Source organism: Salvelinus namaycush, chromosome 5 (assembly GCF_016432855.1).
Source record: "Salvelinus namaycush isolate Seneca chromosome 5, SaNama_1.0, whole genome shotgun sequence".
NCBI classification, from domain to species: domain Eukaryota; kingdom Metazoa; phylum Chordata; class Actinopteri; order Salmoniformes; family Salmonidae; genus Salvelinus; species Salvelinus namaycush.
Window position 1 is genome coordinate 13,901,930 of NC_052311.1, and position 18,710 is coordinate 13,920,639.

Consider the following 18,710-nt stretch of genomic DNA (forward strand, 5'->3'; position numbering starts at 1 on the left):
ATGGAGCTCTTTGGCATCAACTCAACTCGCGGTGTTTGGAGGAGGAGGAATGCTGCCTATGACCCCAAGAACACCATCCCCACCGTCAAACATGGAGGTGGAAACATTATGCTTTGGGGGTGTTTTTCTGCTAAGGGGACAGGACAACTTCACCGCATCAAAGGGACGATGGACGGGGCCATGTACCGTCAAATCTTGGGTGAGAACCTCCTTCCCTCAGCCAGGGCATTGAAAATGGGTCGTGGATGGGTATTCCAGCATGACAATGACCCAAAACACACGGCCAAGGCAACAATGGAGTGGCTCAAGAAGAAGCACATTAAGGTCCTGGAGTGGCCTAGCCAGTCTCCAGACCTTAATCCCATAGAAAATCTGTGGAGGGAGCTGAAGGTTCGAGTTGCCAAACTTCAGCCTCGAAACCTTAATGACTTGGAGAAGATCTGCAAAGAGGAGTGGGACAATATCCCTCCTGAGATGTGTGCAAACCTGGTGGCCAACTACAAGAAACGTCTGACCTCTGTGATTGCCAACAAGGGTTTTGCCACCAAGTACTAAGTCATGTTTTGCAGAGGGGTCAAATACTTATTTCCCTCATTAAAATGCAAATCAATTTATAACATTTTTGACATGTGTTTTTCAGGATTTCTTTGTTGTTATTCTGTCTCTCACTGTTCAAATAAACCTACCATTAAAATTATAGACTGATCATTTCTTTGTCAGTGGGCAAACGTACAAAATCAGCAGGGGATCAAATACTTTTTCCCCTCACTGTAGGCCTTATTAAAGGGTTTATGAAGGCTTCCTTGAGCCTTAAAAGTGATCTTTAGAGTGGGACCGGATTATTGAAGATGTGACTATGCAACATTAATGGTATTCAATAAAGTAAAGTATCGGGTGGTTTGAATTTTGTCCTTCTTGGACCCACCCACACTGTTAAAAATGAAGTGCTTGGTAACACTAAATCTAGTGACGACTGAGCTATCACCACCTTAAAGGAGACGAAACCTTAACGTAATGGATGACTGGTGGATCGCATTGAGCCCTGGACTGAAGTTTTGTATGTCTGCTACTGCTGACATTAGCAGTATTTTTTCCCAATGAATGTCAGACATAATACCATATTTCTGTAGATTTTTAAGAATATTAATATGATAAATACCTTACAAATCTTTGAACTGTCTTACTTTATCAATATAAAAATGTGAAAGACCTGTTAATGCTATGTAATTTTGATAATCTGAAAAGATAAAGCACTTGAAGTGTCAAAATCATGTTTTGTAATTATTATCCTGGAGAAACATTGTAATTTTTGTTTTCACAAAAATATATTTTCTTGTGTCCTTTGTTTGAGCATAATGCTGTACATTTGACCTTTTGGAATTGCTGATGAGTTTATAAACACTGTAAAAGAGCAGGGAATAAACAACAAATCAAATCCAAATTTGATTTGATTTGACCTTCTCACATGACTGCCCACTTTACACACGTTACCTCTGCTATATCTTCCATAGTTCAAAACGTCTCGATTGTACCATTATTTATAATCTTACGGGCCTAGCAACTGTAGCCTATAATTAGTGTCAAAGTTTTAAATTATTCTTTAAAATGTTGATCAAAATATTGACTGAAAATCACCATCAATCAATAGTTATGCTATAAAAACCATTAAAACCATTTTGATTGTATGAGAGACAGTCTGCCAAAACCATTGTTTTTGTGTTTTGATGCTGCCTTTTTAATTTATTTGTATTGTTTACCTTTTATTTAACTAGGCAAGTCAGTTAAGAACAACTTCTTATTTACAATGATGGTCTACAACGACGCTGGCCAATTGTGCGCAGCCCTATGGGACTCCCAGTCATGGCCGGATGTGATACAGCCTGAATTCGAACCAGGGACTGTAGTGACGCCTAAGGCACTGAGATGCAGTGCCTTAGACCATTGCGCCACTCGGGGGTATACACAGAATCACCAAAAGGGTTTTCACAACTCTCTTAAAAGCACAATTATGCAGATTGAAGAACCGCATTGGGTGTTTCAGAGTACTTCCATTCTGTTTTGAAATACATTTAGTATTTCATAACACATACATTAGGTTTACATTCAAACACCAGATCTCCATTTACGTGCACTACTTTTCATGGTTTTATTAGACAATGATGGTGTTTTGAGTCTTTCTATTTTAACAGTGCACTCAGTGCATCACTGACAACATGCGTAGCCGTTGAAGATGTCCTCTCCCTCTCTTTCCCCCTTTTATTCTGCAATTGGCTTGCAAGGTTAGCCGACTGAAATGATGCATCGTAGAAATAATTCACATACATTTTATATGTCTGAACTCGGAATCAAAAAGGATTCCCCAAAATAACATGGGGAGCTGTAGTAGAACGTTTATTTTGATTGACTATTTTGTGCATTTATCAAAATCCAATCATGGAGCCTGATTTCAGATGTGTCATGTTAACAAGATTAGTAGGTAAATCATTCTTCGTGCACAGTTTAAATCAAACTATAAATATTAATCTGACTATTCACAATGATCATATTATTGTGTGCATAGACAGTGCTGGCCATGTTCCTATTGGTCAGTATAGTCTCGTAACACCAGCCATACTACACGATAAAGGCCCCAAAAATCGTACACTGCCAGAACTATTGGAGCCCACGACCGCACGTAAAGTACTTAATCGGCAGACCTAGACACTGTCACACTGAACGAGCCAAGACGTCTGACAGTCGTTAACAACCTAAGAATTTGCCCACAACTTGGACATTTTGTCTGGGATGGCAAAATCGTGGCATAAGACAGCTAAAATTGTACAGTCTGCAAAGGCTTTAACCTATTTACAGAGAGATGGGATGTTAAGATTTGGGTTTACTGTATGGTTAGCTCATCAATAATTAACTAGGCTCTTTCTCACTTCCAGAGTACCTTTCTTGGCCGGCTGAGACACTTTGTAGCGATCATCGACCCCGGCACACTCTTTGTGTCTGAGGTAAGGTACAGTTGAAAACATCCATCCACATACTGTTTTAGTAAATCAGCTGTAGTTTTTGTAAGAGATACAAAAAATGTGGCCTTTCACTGACTTTCTGATTGAATATGAGACTTGAACTGTGGCAACAGGAGAATGCCGTCCACATTATACTGTAGATCTGGAATTTAATCTGATAACACAGGGACGGACTTGGAAGAGAATTTCTCACACAACAGACCATTTCCCCCCCCCCCCTCAACGTCCCTATAATTAGCCAAATCATTATAGTTATTCGCAAAAAAACGAACAATTTAGACAGGCCCCCTGGGCTAAAGATGGACCGGCCCATCTGACATTTGCCAGAACTGCCATTACCTAGTCCTTCTCTAAGATAACACATTAAGAAGAAACCTAACTACCTACTGTTAATTCTCTTGTTGACTCAAATTACACTTATCTCTCCAGAGACGATTGAGAGAATGCGTCAAACTCCTGGATGATTTTAAACGTGGAACACTACCACCAGGAGTTACAGATCTACAGGTGAGGTTTTAAACATGGAACACTACCACCGGGAGTTTCAGATCTACAGGTGAGATTTTAAACGTGGAACACTACCACCAGGAGTTACAGATCTACAGGTGAGGTTTTAAACATGGAACACTACCACCAGGAGTTACAGATCTACAGGTGAGGTTTTAAACATGGAACACTACCACCGGGAGTTTCAGATCTACAGGTGAGGTTTTAAACATGGAACACTACCACCGGGAGTTTCAGATCTACAGGTGAGATTTTAAACATGGAACACTACCACCGGGAGTTTCAGATCTACAGGTGAGGTTTTAAACATGGAACACTACCACCGGGAGTTACAGATCTACAGGTGAGATTTTAAACGTGGAACACTACCACCGGGAGTTTCAGATCTACAGGTGAAGTTTTAAACATGGAACACTACCACCGGGAGTTACAGATCTACAAGTGAGGTTTTAAACGTGGAACACTACCACCGGGAGTTTCAGATCTACAGGTGAAGTTTTAAACATGGAACACTACCACCGGGAGTTACAGATCTACAAGTGAGGTTTTAAACGTGGAACACTATCACCGGGAGTTTCAGATCTACAGGTGAGGTTTTAAACATGGAACACTACCACCGGGAGTTACAGATCTACAAGTGAGATTTTAAACGTGGAACACTACCACCGGGAGTTTCAGATCTACAGGTGAGGTTTTAAACGTGGAACACTACCACCGGGAGTTTCAGATCTACAGGTGAGGTTTTAAACATGGAACACTACCACCGGGAGTTTCAGATCTACAGGTGAGGTTTTAAACATGGAACACTACCACCGGGAGTTTCAGATCTACAGGTGAGATTTTAAACATGGAACACTACCACCGGGAGTTTCAGATCTACAGGTGAGGTTTTAAACATGGAACACTACCACCGGGAGTTACAGATCTACAGGTGAGATTTTAAACGTGGAACACTACCACCGGGAGTTTCAGATCTACAGGTGAAGTTTTAAACATGGAACACTACCACCGGGAGTTACAGATCTACAAGTGAGGTTTTAAACGTGGAACACTACCACCGGGAGTTTCAGATCTACAGGTGAAGTTTTAAACATGGAACACTACCACCGGGAGTTACAGATCTACAAGTGAGGTTTTAAACGTGGAACACTATCACCGGGAGTTTCAGATCTACAGGTGAGGTTTTAAACATGGAACACTACCACCGGGAGTTACAGATCTACAAGTGAGATTTTAAACGTGGAACACTACCACCGGGAGTTTCAGATCTACAGGTGAGGTTTTAAACGTGGAACACTACCACCGGGAGTTTCAGATCTACAGGTGAGGTTTTAAACGTGGAACACTACCACCGGGAGTTTCAGATCTACAGGTGAGATTTTAAACGTGGGACACTTCCACCGTGAGTTTCAGATCTACAGGTGAGGTTTTAAACATGGAACACTACCACCGGGAGTTTCAGATCTACAGGTAAGGTTTTAAACATGGAACACTACCACCAAGAGTTACAGATCTGCAGGTGAGTTTTTTCTATAAAAATTCATTTGTCAGTGTTAGATTATTTACAGAGCCTTCAGAAAGTATTCATACCCCTTCACTTTTTCCACATTTTGTTGTGTTACAGCCTGAATTTAAAATTGATTAAAATACCCCATAATGTCAAAGTGGAAATATATTTTTTTGACATTTTTACAAATTCATTCAAATTGAAAAAATGCTGAAATGTATTGAGTTAATAATTATTCAACCCCTTTTATTTTTACCTTTATTTAACTAGGCATTCAACATGATTTTTGAATGACTATCTCATCTCTGAACCCAACACATACAATTATCTGTAAGGTCCCTCAGTTGAGCAGTGAATTTCAAACACAGATTCAACCACAAAGACCAGGGAGGTTTTCCAATGCCTCACAAAGAACGGCACCTATTGGTAGATGGGTAAAATGCTATTAATTACACTTTGGATGGTGTAACAATACACCCAGACACTACAAAGATACAGGCGTCCTTCCTTACTCAGTTGCCGGAGAGGAAGGAAACCGCTCAGGGATTTCACCATGAGGTAAATGGTGACAGTTACAGAGTTTAATGGCTGTGATAGGAGAAAACTGAGGATGGATCAACAACATTTTAGGTACTCCACAATACTAACCTAATTGACAGAGTTAAAAGAAGGAAGCCTTTTCAGAATACAAATATTCCAAAACATGCATCCTGTTTGCAAGAAGGCACTAAAGTAATACTGCAAAAAAGATTGGCAAAGCAACAGTAGCGATGCATGGGTAAAATCACAGGGGAAGCTAATTCAGGATAATAAAGGCGTATTACAACTTATGTGTTGTGATAATTGCGTTGTTTGCTCTATAATTAGTTCATATGCCTTGATGCTGTTATATATAGGCCTAAGGCCGAGACAATAACAAGACAGTGGTAGAATAAATCCAACCACACATTTGTTTCATTACATAACCGGAGAGCAAAATCTGTCCGGTGAAGACCACAAAACATGTTGCATGTAACAAACAGTTACATGACCTACAGCATGGTCAAGCAAGGTAATGTTTCAGACATTTTCGGACTACTAAACAGCTATTGATTTAGAACCACGGAGAGTTACCAGAAGTCACAAAGAAAACAGGAGCTGCCTCGACTATTCCAGCACCATTTCAACTTCAACATTTCATCCTCTAATCACCTATGCTTAGTCTAATCCAGTGACAACGAAAAGATACCAAAAACGATTTAGTCCAATCAATGTAAGGTAAATATGATGTGGCTGTGCATGGTACTGATTTCTCTCTCTCTGTGTGTGTTTGCAAGTAGAAGAAAACATGTTTACTCACGCTACTTGTAGAGAAACGCCAATGCCATCCTCTTCATGTTGCCTAAACGGTCTATGACTATGTCATACAGTACACGCTTTTAGTTTTTGTTGTCCTGGGCTACCTGGCTAAAATAGTTGCTTGTTAGCCTAACTTCCTTTTCATGGGCAACGATACGCCAGGCCATCTAGTTAACATTAGTATTCTACATCTAGCTACATGTGGAACTTCCATCCTCTCAGGCCAGGGTCACAATGTATGAATTTATGGTTGGATCAGAATCAGCGTTATAATCATTGCCCAGTACAGAGAATTAAGTTAAACCACAAGTCCAAATCCCTATCTCCATCCATGGTTAATTTAGAAAAGGGATGATTTTAGCTAGCTAGCCACCAGAGGACAACAACACAACGAGATGCAACAATTCAAGTTTTTTTCTGTCAATGATGACGTTTGGCTTGTGACGTAATTGGTCTGAAGCCAAATCCAAACTGACTTCCATTGACCTATTTTTTCCCCCGGTGCTGCAGGACCATTCACAGCTGAGATTACTCAGTTTAGCTCAATGCTTATTGGCTTATTTGTTTTTTTTTATCAAGGGAGCCCAAATGCTCGCTGGCTTCCCTTGCATACAATGCTACGGGGGCAACAATGTCATACTCTTTCTGACCAGACAGCTTCAGATAGATACCCTACACTTACTGAGACAGAGGAATGCTGTTTCGTTTGCTCTGATGCTTTCTCCGGTAAGATACATTCAGCAGCCTCTTGTGAATTGATGGAAATGTATGGAACACAGAGAGACGAAATATAAATTATTTTGTATGTTTTTTCTTTTTGTCTTGGAATTTTTTGCGGAAGCCTGGCTTCCCTTGGCATCCATGAATACACGCCACTGCAAAGCAATTCACTTTTTGTCCTAAATTCTTGCTCCCCAGTGGTTGGAACTGGCTGCCAAGTGAGTTGGCCTATGCCCTCCCAGGCCCACCCATGGCTGCACACCTGCCCAGTCATGTGAGATCCATAGATTAGGGCCCAATGAATTTATTTAAATTGACTGATATCCTTAAATAAACTGTAACTCTGTAAAATCTTTAAAAGTTTTGCATGTTGCGTTTTATATTTTTGTTCAGTATGCTTCAAAATCTATGGCAAGACCTGAAAATGGTTGTCTACCAATTTGACAGAGCTTGGGCAAATGTTGCACAATCCAGGTGTGCAAAGCTCTTAGTACCTTACCCAGAAGGACTCCCAGTGTCACGATCGTCATAATGTGGAAGAGAGGAGGACCAAGGCGCAGCGTGAAGTGAATACATTCTTCTATTTATTTAAGAAGAAACACTAACCAAACTAATACAAACAACAAAACGAACGTGACGCTATAATTAATAGTGCAGACACAAGCAACTAACACACAGACAATAACCCACAACCCACAATACAAAACAGGCTACCTAAATATGGTTCCCAATCAGAGACAACGCAAAACACCTGTCTCTGATTGAGAACCATATCAGGCCAAACACATAAATAGACAAACCAGACATACAACATAGAATGCCCACTCAGATCACACCCTGACCAAACAAAACATAAAACATACAAAGCAAACTATGGTCAGGGCGTGACACCCAGCTGTAATCGCTGCCAAAGGTGCTTCTACAAAGTATTTACTCAGCTATGAGATATTTGTGTGTTTCATTTTCAATATATTAGCAACAATTTCTGAAAATATTTTGTTCACTTTGTCATTATGGGGTATTGTGTGTAGATGGATGAGAATGTTTTATTTAATCCATTTTGAATTCAGACTGTAACACAACAAAATGTGGAGTAAGTCAAGGGGTATGGATACTTTCTGAAGGCACTGTACTATTCCAAAGAGGTTTTTTGTTTACAAGCATATTGTTTATGACGCTTGCAATATGTAGTTGTAGCATACTCCTTACATTCAGCAGCCCAAAATTTTCCCTCACTGCTCTGAAATGACACAGATGTTGTTTTTGACTCTCTAGCTATGGGAAGCCCAAAAGGTGAAGCAGGTAAGTTTTGGTGCACGTCTGCTTTGTATAAAGCAGTTTGACCCCATTTTGACCCCATGTATTTATTGCCATACAGTACATTCCCCCTCTCCTCTTGGCAGCATGATGATGATGTTACACTCTATATCTCATATCTGTATGCAGGCCATCATTCATCCTGACACAGGAGAGAAGATCTTCATGCCTTTCCGAATGTCAGGTATGACTTCCGAATGAAGATTTTCGACAGAGTGACTTTTATTTTGTTACTGGTCATTTTTACACTGATTTATATTATTTTGTATCTAAACAGGTTATGTCCCATTTGGAACACCAATTGTAAGTCTTATATGAAATATTACTGTATTTCATATGTATCTATGGAAAGAATATTCAACTTTGGCCATTTGTTTAATTATACATTGTCTTTACTGACTTCTTGGGGTAGATGGAAGCTTAGCTCTGGTCCAGGGTTTTAGTGTGCTTTACTGCAATTAGTAGAGGAATGTGCGCTAACGACATGGACCAGAGCTAATGGAAGCCGTCATTCTGGATCTGATAGAGGCAATGTAAGAACGTAGTTGAACTATTGTCTCCCTATCTGGTGTCATCTAGGTTGTGGGCCTTCTTCTTCCAAATCAGACTGTGGTATCTACTATTTTTTGGCAGGTAAAAAAATGCCAAGACACCTTTTCATTGGATATGCTCTCCTTCCCAGTTCTGTTAACTGATGTAATTTAATTTTACTGAATGTTTTTTCTCCTTTCAGTGGCTGAACCAAAGTCACAATGCCTGTGTCAACTACTCAAACCGCAATGCTACTAAGGTAGTGTATGATGTTTCTACGGTAGCGTATGATGTTTCTAAGGTAGCCTAGGATGTTTCTAAGGTAGCCTAGGGCAAGGAGAACCCCAGCTCAGCTAAAACCATTGACAAGTACGTTCCGTTTTCAAGGGATTGTTAAATAAATGTGAACTATTTTATTGTATTATCACCTCTTGAAGAGCATAGTCAGAACTACAAATTTCAGATTATTCAATGCAAAACAATTGCGCACTTTTAGTTCCATCATCAGAGTTATACAGCAATTAACTTCTCCCCAGCAGGCAAATTGAAACTCTCTGCACCTTATTGTGATGTTGTATTAATAATTACCTATTTAACCATGGGTCATGTTTATTAGGCCCAAACAGAATACAATTGACTGAAACAGGGAGGGATTACCTGGACTTGCAATAAGAAATGTTTTGCTATGGTTTGCCCTAAAAAAAAAGTGTTTTGCACATATGGCTGATGTCGAAGTGTCCATTTTCTATTTAGAGTTTTGGTATTCAAGCCAGCGTTAGACTTATGTGAGAGGCTGTGAAATACTAAGTCATTCATGTTGTTGTTCATATTAGCCTACACCAACATCCACGTTTCTTCAAGGTTACTTCGGAGCTGTGACCAGTGCTGTCTCCCTTGCGGTCAGTTGTTGATTTATTATACATTTATGGTAATTAATATTCAGTCTCAGAGCAGGGATTCTGTCCTGCCTATTTGTGTTATATGTAATAACATAGGTGCTACAAGTTAAATGGGTTTAAGTTTCAAAGTTTATTTGCCACATGCATAGGATACGACAGGTGTAAAACAGTACACATTTAGTTGAGGGTTTATCCTAAAGTTTTTGCTGTGTTTAGGTGGGACTGAATGTACTGATTCAGAGAGCCAACAGGTTGAGTCCAGCAACCCAAATAATCATACAGAGACTCATCCCTTTCCCAGCTGTGGGTATGTATTCATAAATAATGATTTATTAAGTGATTATCATGACAGTATTAATGTGAAAATCTAGACACCCGTTTACCACAATGTAATATGAGCTACAGGTGCAAATAAATACTGCCATTACGTTTGGGTTCATTCTCTGTCCTCTCCTGTATGTAGGTCTCCCCCTTTGCATCCCTCACATGGATAAATCACCTTTAACAAGAGCTACAAATAAACTGGTGTCAGAGGAGGCAGAGTTTTGCAGGCTTATAAAATGTCCTTGCTGATGTTTTGCTGCTGACTTCTACTCAAAAGGGATGGATAAAAATGTACAGAAGGGTTACCTAGAGGATAATGGGGGAGGGTCATGCTTTTCAATTTCAGTTAAGGGGAAGGTTAAGTTAAAAAATATATATATATAGTCCAGGGATGGTCATGTAATTTGTTATTGATGACATTTCTATATTTCTCAGTGTTTTAGAATTAGTTGCTTATTAGGCTACATATCGATGTGTGCCCGATGCCACCCCTCATCTCTGATTCTCCGCTGGGCGTGCAATATAAAGTGTCTATAGAATATTTAGTGTGGTCTCAATCAAATGATCCATAGGCTATAGACTATATACTGCCAAGTGCATGCTCAGAGCAAAGTTATATTTCTAAGATAGCTGCTGGGATGGTGTAAATACAACTAGGCTGCATTACACATTGCAATGAATATTCCAACCCTGAGCCCTGGCCTGCTCTGCTCTTGCTGATCAAAAACTGTTTTGTGTGCTGCCTAATCAATGGCTGTGTAGGCCTACGGTGGCAGTTCAGGAAGAGAGTCAAAAGCTTCTTTCCAAAACTAATATGTGATTAGACCTACAGAGCACACATTTTTTTAAATCTTGTGTCGTGGACTAGCCTATGTTCAGTTTGAGAAGGAGAGAGTGAGGAGGAGGAGGACCAGAGGTCAACTTTGATAGATTTGATTAAAAATAATGTTTATTGCCCATGATGTATTTATCAGAGTTAATGACCTCAAAATAAGCCAGATTCAGAACAAGCCTCAATATCTATGGAAATATATTCTCAGTATTACCCAAGAACAAGGAGGTCTTGAGGTTTTAGATTTCAATACTCTAAATAATACATTTTTATATTTATTTTTAAAAACTTTTTTTTACCCCTTTTGCTGCCCAATTTCGTGGTATCCAATTGGTAGTTTGTCTTGTCCCATCGCTGCAACTCCCGTACGGACTCTGGAGAGGCGAACGTCGAGAGCCATGCGTCTACCAAAACACGACCCTGCCAAGCTGCACTGCTTCTTGACACACTGTTCGCTTAACCCGTGGCGACCGTGTCAGCGTGTATGCGCCTGGCCCGCCACAGGAGTCGCTAGAGCGCGTTGGGACAAAGACATCTCGGCCGGCCAAACCCTCCCCTAACCCGGACAAAGCTGGGCCAATTGTGCATCGCCTCATTGGTCTCCCGGTCGCGGCCGGCTGCAACACAGCCCGGGCTCGAACCCGGATCTGTAGTGACGCTTCACGCACTGCAGTGCCTTAGACAGCTGCGCCACCCAGGACAGTATTTGGAATGTCTACCCTAAGTATTTATTTGACTGGTGGTGGTTTAGAATTTCTGCTTCCGTGTAATTTTGATGTTTATAAAATCCCAATAAAATTGGCCAAATTTCATAAGCAGGCAGGCACTTTTAGCTTGGATGTTAGCGTATAAACATAATTGTCCCCCACACAGATACTTTCTATGGAACAACAAAGATATACAATTCAAAATAAGTTATTCTTTTTCGGAACTGGTTTGAGAATACATTTATTTAGGTTGGTCAGTTACTGAATGAGGATGGATATCTACTCTCATATGGGGAATTCTTTGATACGTTTAGAATTCCAATAACCCAGATAATTTTTGTTGTTGTTGCAAATTCTATGCGACTCCAATATATACATTTCTTCTCTGTGGTTGATGTAACAGATTTACATTCAAATATATTCATTAGCAATATTAATATCCTCAAAGATAAATGTAGTAATGAACAGATTAGTAATATTGTTTGTGATACTACATTTCCCTCAGCAAGATTTTTTCAGTTAAATAACTTGCTAAAATTTCTATCAAATATTGTATCAGTAACAAGGTAAAGGATGTTTCATTTAAAATGTTACATATAATTTATCCTGTGAAACATATTTTAGAAAGATTCAAGTTGTGATTTCTTTGGAATGGAGAAGGAGACCATTATTTGTTTTTACCTATATTTATAGTATACTTTTTTGGAATTGACATACAGAACTTTGTTACAAAGAAAACAGGACAGGTTGTACAATTTTAAAGATTTTGATATGATTTATTTCAGAAATTCTGACTGATGAAGATATTTAATTGAACTGCTAATAATATTAGGTACATTTAATATTCACAAATGCAAATGGTCTAATTCAGAAAAACGTTTTGTTCACTTTATAATTGAATTTAAACAATATGGCACTACTTACATATATTTAAAAAAAGGCAATTAAAACTTTTATTCTTAATGAATATGTTTGTTAGTTTAGGATTCCTGGCAATGTAAATAGTTTGTATGTATGCTTGTTTGCATGTGACTATTCCTCTTTTGATTGTTGATATTTGTTTGTTAATAAAAAAAATTATAAGTAAAAAATCTAAATATTGCAAAAATATATGTAATATATTTTTTGGGGGGGGGGGGTTCACCATTGCAATATTTATATATATATAGACACATACAGTTGAAGTCGGAAGTTTACATACACCTTAGCCAAATACATTTAAACTCAGTTTTTCACCATTCCTGACATTTAATCCTAGTAAAAATCCCCTGTCTTAGTTAGGATCACCACTTTTTATTTTAAGAATGTGAAATGTCAGAATAATAGAGAGAATTATTTATTTCAGCTTTTATTTCATTCATCACATTCCCAGTGGGTCAGAAGTTTACATACACTCAATTAGTATTTGGTAGCATTGCCTTTAAATTGTTTAACTTTGGTCAAACGTTTTGGGTAGCCTTCCACAAGCTTCCCACAATAAGTTGGGTGAATTTTAGCCCATTCCTTCTGACAGAGCTGGTGTAACTGAGTCAGGTTTGTAGGCCTCCTTGCTCGCACATGCTTTTTCAGTGCTGCCCACAAATGTTCTATAGGATTGAGGTCAGGGCTTTGTGATAGCCACTCCAATACCTTGACTTTGTTGTCCTTAAGCCATTTTGCCACAACTTTGGAAGTATGCTTGGGGTCATTGTCCATTTGGAAGACCCATTTGCAACCAAGCTTTAACTTCCTGACTGATGTCTTGAGATGTTGGTTCAATATATCCACATAATTTTCCTACTTCATGATGCCATCTATTTTGTGAAGTGCACCAGTCCCTCATGCAGCAAAGCACCCCCACAACATGATGCTGCCATCCCCGTGCTTCATAGTTGGGATGGTGTTCTTCGGCTTGCAAGCCTCCCCCTTTTTCCTCCAAACATAACGATGGTCGTTATGGCCAAACAGTTCTATTTTTGTTTCATCAGACCACAGGACATTTCTCCAAAAAGTGGCTTCTTCCTTGCTGAGCGGACTTTCAGGCTATGTCGATATAGGACTCATTTTACTGTGGCTATAGATACTTTTGTACCTGTTTCCTCCAGCATCTTCACAAGGTCCTTTGCTGTTGTTCTGGGATTGATTTGCACTTTTCGCACCAAAGTACGTTCATCTCTAGGAGACAGAACTCGTCTCCTTCCTGAGTGGTATGATGGCTGCGTGGTCCCATGGTGTTTATACTTGCGTACTATTGTTTGTACAGATGAACGTGGTACCTTCAGGCGTTTGGAAATTGCTCCCAAGGATGAACCAGACTTGAGGAGGTCTAAAAAAAAATGTCTGAGGTCTTGGCTCATTTCTTTTGATGTTCCCATGATGTCAAGCAAAGAGGCACTTAGTTTGAAGGTAGACCTTGAAATACATCCACAGGTACACCTCCAATTGACTCAAATGATGTCAATTAGCCTATCAGACGCTTCTAAAGCCATAACATCATTTTCTGGAATTTTCCAAGCTGTTTAAAGGCAGAGTCAACTTAGTGTATGTAAACTTCTGACCCACTGGAATTGTGATACAGTGAAATAATTTGTCTGTAAACAATTGTTGGAAAAATGTATCTTGTCATGCGCAAAGTAGATGTCCTAACCGACTTGCCAAAACTATAGTTTGTTAACAAGAAATTTGTGGAGTGGTTGAAAAACGAGTTTTAATGACTCCAACCTAAGTGTAGGTTAACTTCCGACTTCAACTGTATATGTTTAAATATATGCCAGATTCTAGTAACTTACATTGTGGTTCTGAACCTTGAAGCAGCAGCCATAGCACAATCAATCGGCAAATTCGAGTAGGCATAATTCATTTCAACAGTCCTCATTTTAATTACACTTTACTACCAACAAGATTTGTGTTGGGGCCTATTTATTCCTATTTAAGAAATAAGAGGTAGGCCTATCTGTTTGAATGACGAAATTAGGCTATAGGCTGCTATATCCTCCACCCACCATGCACTCTTTAAATAGCCTACCTTCGTGTCAGTGAAGGGCTGTTAAGTTCAAACCAAGACTCGAATTGAGGGGGTATGAGAGGGTATGCCATAGGCCTACCTTTTATTAAAGAAAATGGCGAAAATCACAGACCTACCCCTTGTTAGCTTAAATTTTGAAGAAAATAAATGGATCTATAGCAGAGCTTTGGTCCGTGTTGCTTTATGCTAGAAAGACCGTGACTCCAATGCATATGGGGATATCATTGCTTGTAGCTCAGCCTCTAAATGTCAAACAAACCAACCTTCTATAGTCGAGGAGACAAAAAATGTACTTTGCTTGGGAAGTAATTTAATTCTGTCACTATCAATTGATTAAGCTATTCACTTTCTGTAGAATAGAAGATGTTTAAACCCAGACAGATTTTAGAGAAACACTTGTGACCTTCTCTCGTTGGGTTGAGCCACAGAAGAAGAGTAGCCAGCAGATAAAGCTTACATTATTCTGCGTCGGTAGGCCTACTCTGCCTGGGGTGGAAAGGTAGGCCTAGCTTTTGAAAGATTCATAATGACGTCTCAGATTTAATTATTTGCAAACGGACAGTTTTGTTGCAAACAAGGCACACTGATTTGGCCTCCCGAGTCGCACAATGGTCTAAGGCACTGCATCTCAGTGCAAGAGGCGTCACTATAGTACCTGGTTCGATTCCAGGCCGTATCACATCCGGCCATGATTGGGAGTCCCATAGGGCGGAGTTGTCCGGGTTTGGCCGGAGTAGGCCGTCATTGTAAATATGTTGTTCTTAACTGACTTGCCTAGTTCAATTTAGCCTGTAATTTGTGTGGTATAAATAAACATTCTGATATGTAAAATGACGTGGAATTGCATGAAATGTTTATAAAAGGCACTTTTTTCTTGGACCTGCAAATACGATGATAAAAGCATTGCATTAATCTAAAGGAGATCTTTCCACCCCTACTCTTGTGCATGGTGGTCTGTGGACCCACAACCTTCTGGCCCTCAGCCATCTGCTCTATCAAAATGTCTGTGTTGCCATGTAATGCTTACTGGATGAAGAACAGTTTCGTAACCTGCACATCTAAGGCTCTGGTCTATCCAAGATGTGAGGGGAAACTGTAGACATGTTTTCTGCTATCCACTTTTTTTGTTTTGTTATTATTTTGGGTATAGGGGATGGTCAGTTGTTTCTTTTCAAACGTTCAGGGAGAGTTTCGGTAAAATATATTTTGCTGAAGGGATGGCCATCCATTTTCATTTCAGAGAAGCCCGATTTTTCTCCATGTAACCCTTTTATTATATATAACGTTCACTCCCTAAGCTTTGTGTGGTTAGCATTGTGTAGCTAATAGCTATCCTCCTACTACCTAGATCACTGTTCAATGTTGACAAGGTTATACTGTAAGCTCTCCCTAGTTGTACATGTGAAACCTATGTCCTTACTGAGGGCTGGTCTATAGAAATCACTTGCTGAAGTGGAATCCTCCAAACAAATTAATGTGAAATGTATGCGTTGGCCATGTTGGAATACTCTTAAAATGCATCTATACTTCCTTCCATTTTTAAAGTAGTCTAGTCGTTGGATTAGTGATTACTTCAAGGATGGGAGGGATGAAAGACACATTTTTACAGTCTTTAAACAGGTAGGTCTCAATGTCAGCTGAATGTTATGCAGCGGCACTTTCACAACCAGTCTTCTCCACTTCCTCAGCCAGTGCCAACATTTGCAATGTGGGCCTCATGAGGCACAATGAGCTGTCGGAGGGCATCGACGTGCTGGACGGAAATGGGAACGTGGTGGGCTCCTCAAAGATTGCTGCCAAACATGTGAGTGGCTGGCCATCGGAACTCACACTAGCCTGTATAAAAACACTGTTTCCTTCCTGGCCATGAAATGTATGAAATCATTCCACAAAAACTGACTGGCTAGCTAGCTATCAAACATACTGTGCAGATATATCAAATGCAATATTTTACCAAATTTGAGGGGTCTTTAGACTGAAAGATACCCTGACCAAGATGGCCGTCCTGTTATCACGTTGTCGATATATGACCATTCTAGTGTTTTATTTGATGTGTTCCTGACAAAATATGTTGTCTGTAAACTGTTAGTATTGTATATTCAATGCGAAATTTGTATTTTTGTGTGGAGAATCCGTTTCTAAATAGTCTGTCCACTACTGAAGTCAGTATGATTCATCATATGAGGTTGAATAAACAACAGGTTTATTTGATGATTTATTATTAGTCTAACATATTTATGCCTTTTTCCACATATGCCATATCCTAATCTCATGAGGGGGAATTTATCCCAACACATTGCAATATTTTGAATTGAATCATGTGCAGAATATTTTTCTCCCCCCCAGGCAATTATGGAAACTGCCTTTACCAGAGTGGTCCTCCCGATGCCAATCTTTGTCCTTCCTCCCATCATCATGTCCTACCTAGAAAAGTATGTCATGCTTCTAGATGGGTCAGAAATATTTAGTGTACTGCCTTGTCAAGTCCCTGCATTAATGTCAGGATAGTATCAGTTGAAATACCAAAAGCCTGAGAAACGGGGCCCTGGATAGGACAATGTTTATTACAGATCAACAGTCTGTGGCATACATTTTTTTGTCTTGTTGACAATTACTATTGGAATCGTGTGTAAGAAATATTGTATTAGTGTTGAGATTGTACTCCATAGAAATGGCAATATCAAAATGTGTGCTTCCCTTCATGTCTGTTAGACTTCCATTCCTGCAGACGAATCGGAGGCTGTTGCTGCCCATCCACAGCCTGGTGTGTCTGGCTACCTTCAGCCTCTCGCTGCCCCTGGCCATCAGCCTATTCCCACAGATGTCTCAGGTACTACTGCTGCTGCTATCCCTGGAGGGTGCCTGGACAGCTGGGGAGGAATTCACCTCACACACACTTCACTTGTCATTTCCTTCTTCACTCGTAATTAAGAACGAACTACAAAGGTTTTGGGTTTGGAGGTACTGTGAAGGGCTATTAGGTGTTGCAGAGGACTGTTAGGCGTATTGTGTACTTACTTCTCTTTCTCTGGTTCAATGTCAATAGATTGAGGTGTCTCAGCTTGAGCCTGAAATTGCCATGGCAACCAATAGCAAGGTGGTGACCTACAACAAGGGACTGTGATGACCGTCCCGGGAACAGCGATTCAAATGAGCCTCCTTTTTGATTGGCTGTCACGGACACTCCAGTTTCCCCACTAATGGATTGGCGGAAGGGTAGCTGATCCTAGATCTGTAACTAGGGGAAGCTTCACCCCAGAGCTCTCTCTCCCATAGCCTAATATGGTAACAGGTCCAGGCACTTTCTGCTGCATTAATATAGTGTAACATATATTATCATGTGCTGTCTTAACCAATGGTTTTAATACAACATATACAAAAATGTGTTTTATTGTCACTTACACCAGAGAGGTGCAGTGAATTGTGTTGTTTTACAGGGTCAGCCATACCAGTCCAGCACCCCTGGAGCATATTAGGGTTAAGTGCCTTGCTTAAGGGCACATCAGCAGATTTTTTTACCTTTCGGTTACTGGTCCAACACTCTAACCGCTAGGCTACATGCCACCTATGAGGCCAATCAGTAATGATTGAGGAAGTTAAGGAAATAATAGACTAATAATATATTATGATGGAGCTTTATAATGTTATGCCTATACCAGCTATTTTACAATTGGTGGTGCTGATCAACCCATTTGTCTTTAACTTTAATATGAAATGTCTTTTTATTGTTGACCTAAACTGCTGTAGTTGTTTGAATGTTTGGGGGAGGACATACAGTTGAAGTCGGAAGTTTACATACACCTTAGCAAAATACATTTAAACTCAGTTTTTCACAATTCCTGACATTTAATCCTAGTAGAAATTCCCTGTTTTAGGTCAGTTAAGATCACCACTTTATTCTAAGAATGCGAAATGTCAGAATAATAGGAGAGAGAATGATTTATTTCAGCTTTTATTTATTTCATCACATTCCCAGTGGGTCAGAAGTTTACATACACTCAATTAGTATT

The 18,710-nt window shown here is 39.7% G+C and overlaps 1 protein-coding gene across 1 annotated transcript; it reads left to right on the forward strand.

Moving 5' to 3' along the window:
- Nucleotides 1–2,970: 2,970 nt before the first annotated feature.
- On the forward strand, nt 2,971–17,824 carry sfxn5b (sideroflexin 5b). Its single transcript, XM_038992918.1, has 13 exons — nt 2,971–2,996; nt 3,446–3,521; nt 8,362–8,388; nt 8,533–8,587; nt 8,681–8,706; nt 8,983–9,036; nt 9,137–9,193; nt 9,768–9,833; nt 10,050–10,140; nt 16,389–16,504; nt 17,047–17,132; nt 17,413–17,530; nt 17,747–17,824. The coding sequence occupies exons 4-13, from the start codon at nt 8,569–8,571 to the stop codon at nt 17,822–17,824; spliced, it is 711 nt and encodes a 236-aa protein (XP_038848846.1). The 5' UTR covers nt 2,971–2,996; nt 3,446–3,521; nt 8,362–8,388; nt 8,533–8,568.
- The last annotated feature ends 886 nt before the right edge of the window (nt 17,825–18,710 follow it).

Coding starts and splice junctions, on each gene's coding strand:
- sfxn5b (XM_038992918.1), top strand. Junction 8,707..8,982: donor TCCCATTTGGAACACCAATT/GTAAGTCTTATA, acceptor GGTGTCATCTAG/GTTGTGGGCCTTCTTCTTCC. Junction 17,531..17,746: donor TATTCCCACAGATGTCTCAG/GTACTACTGCTG, acceptor CAATGTCAATAG/ATTGAGGTGTCTCAGCTTGA.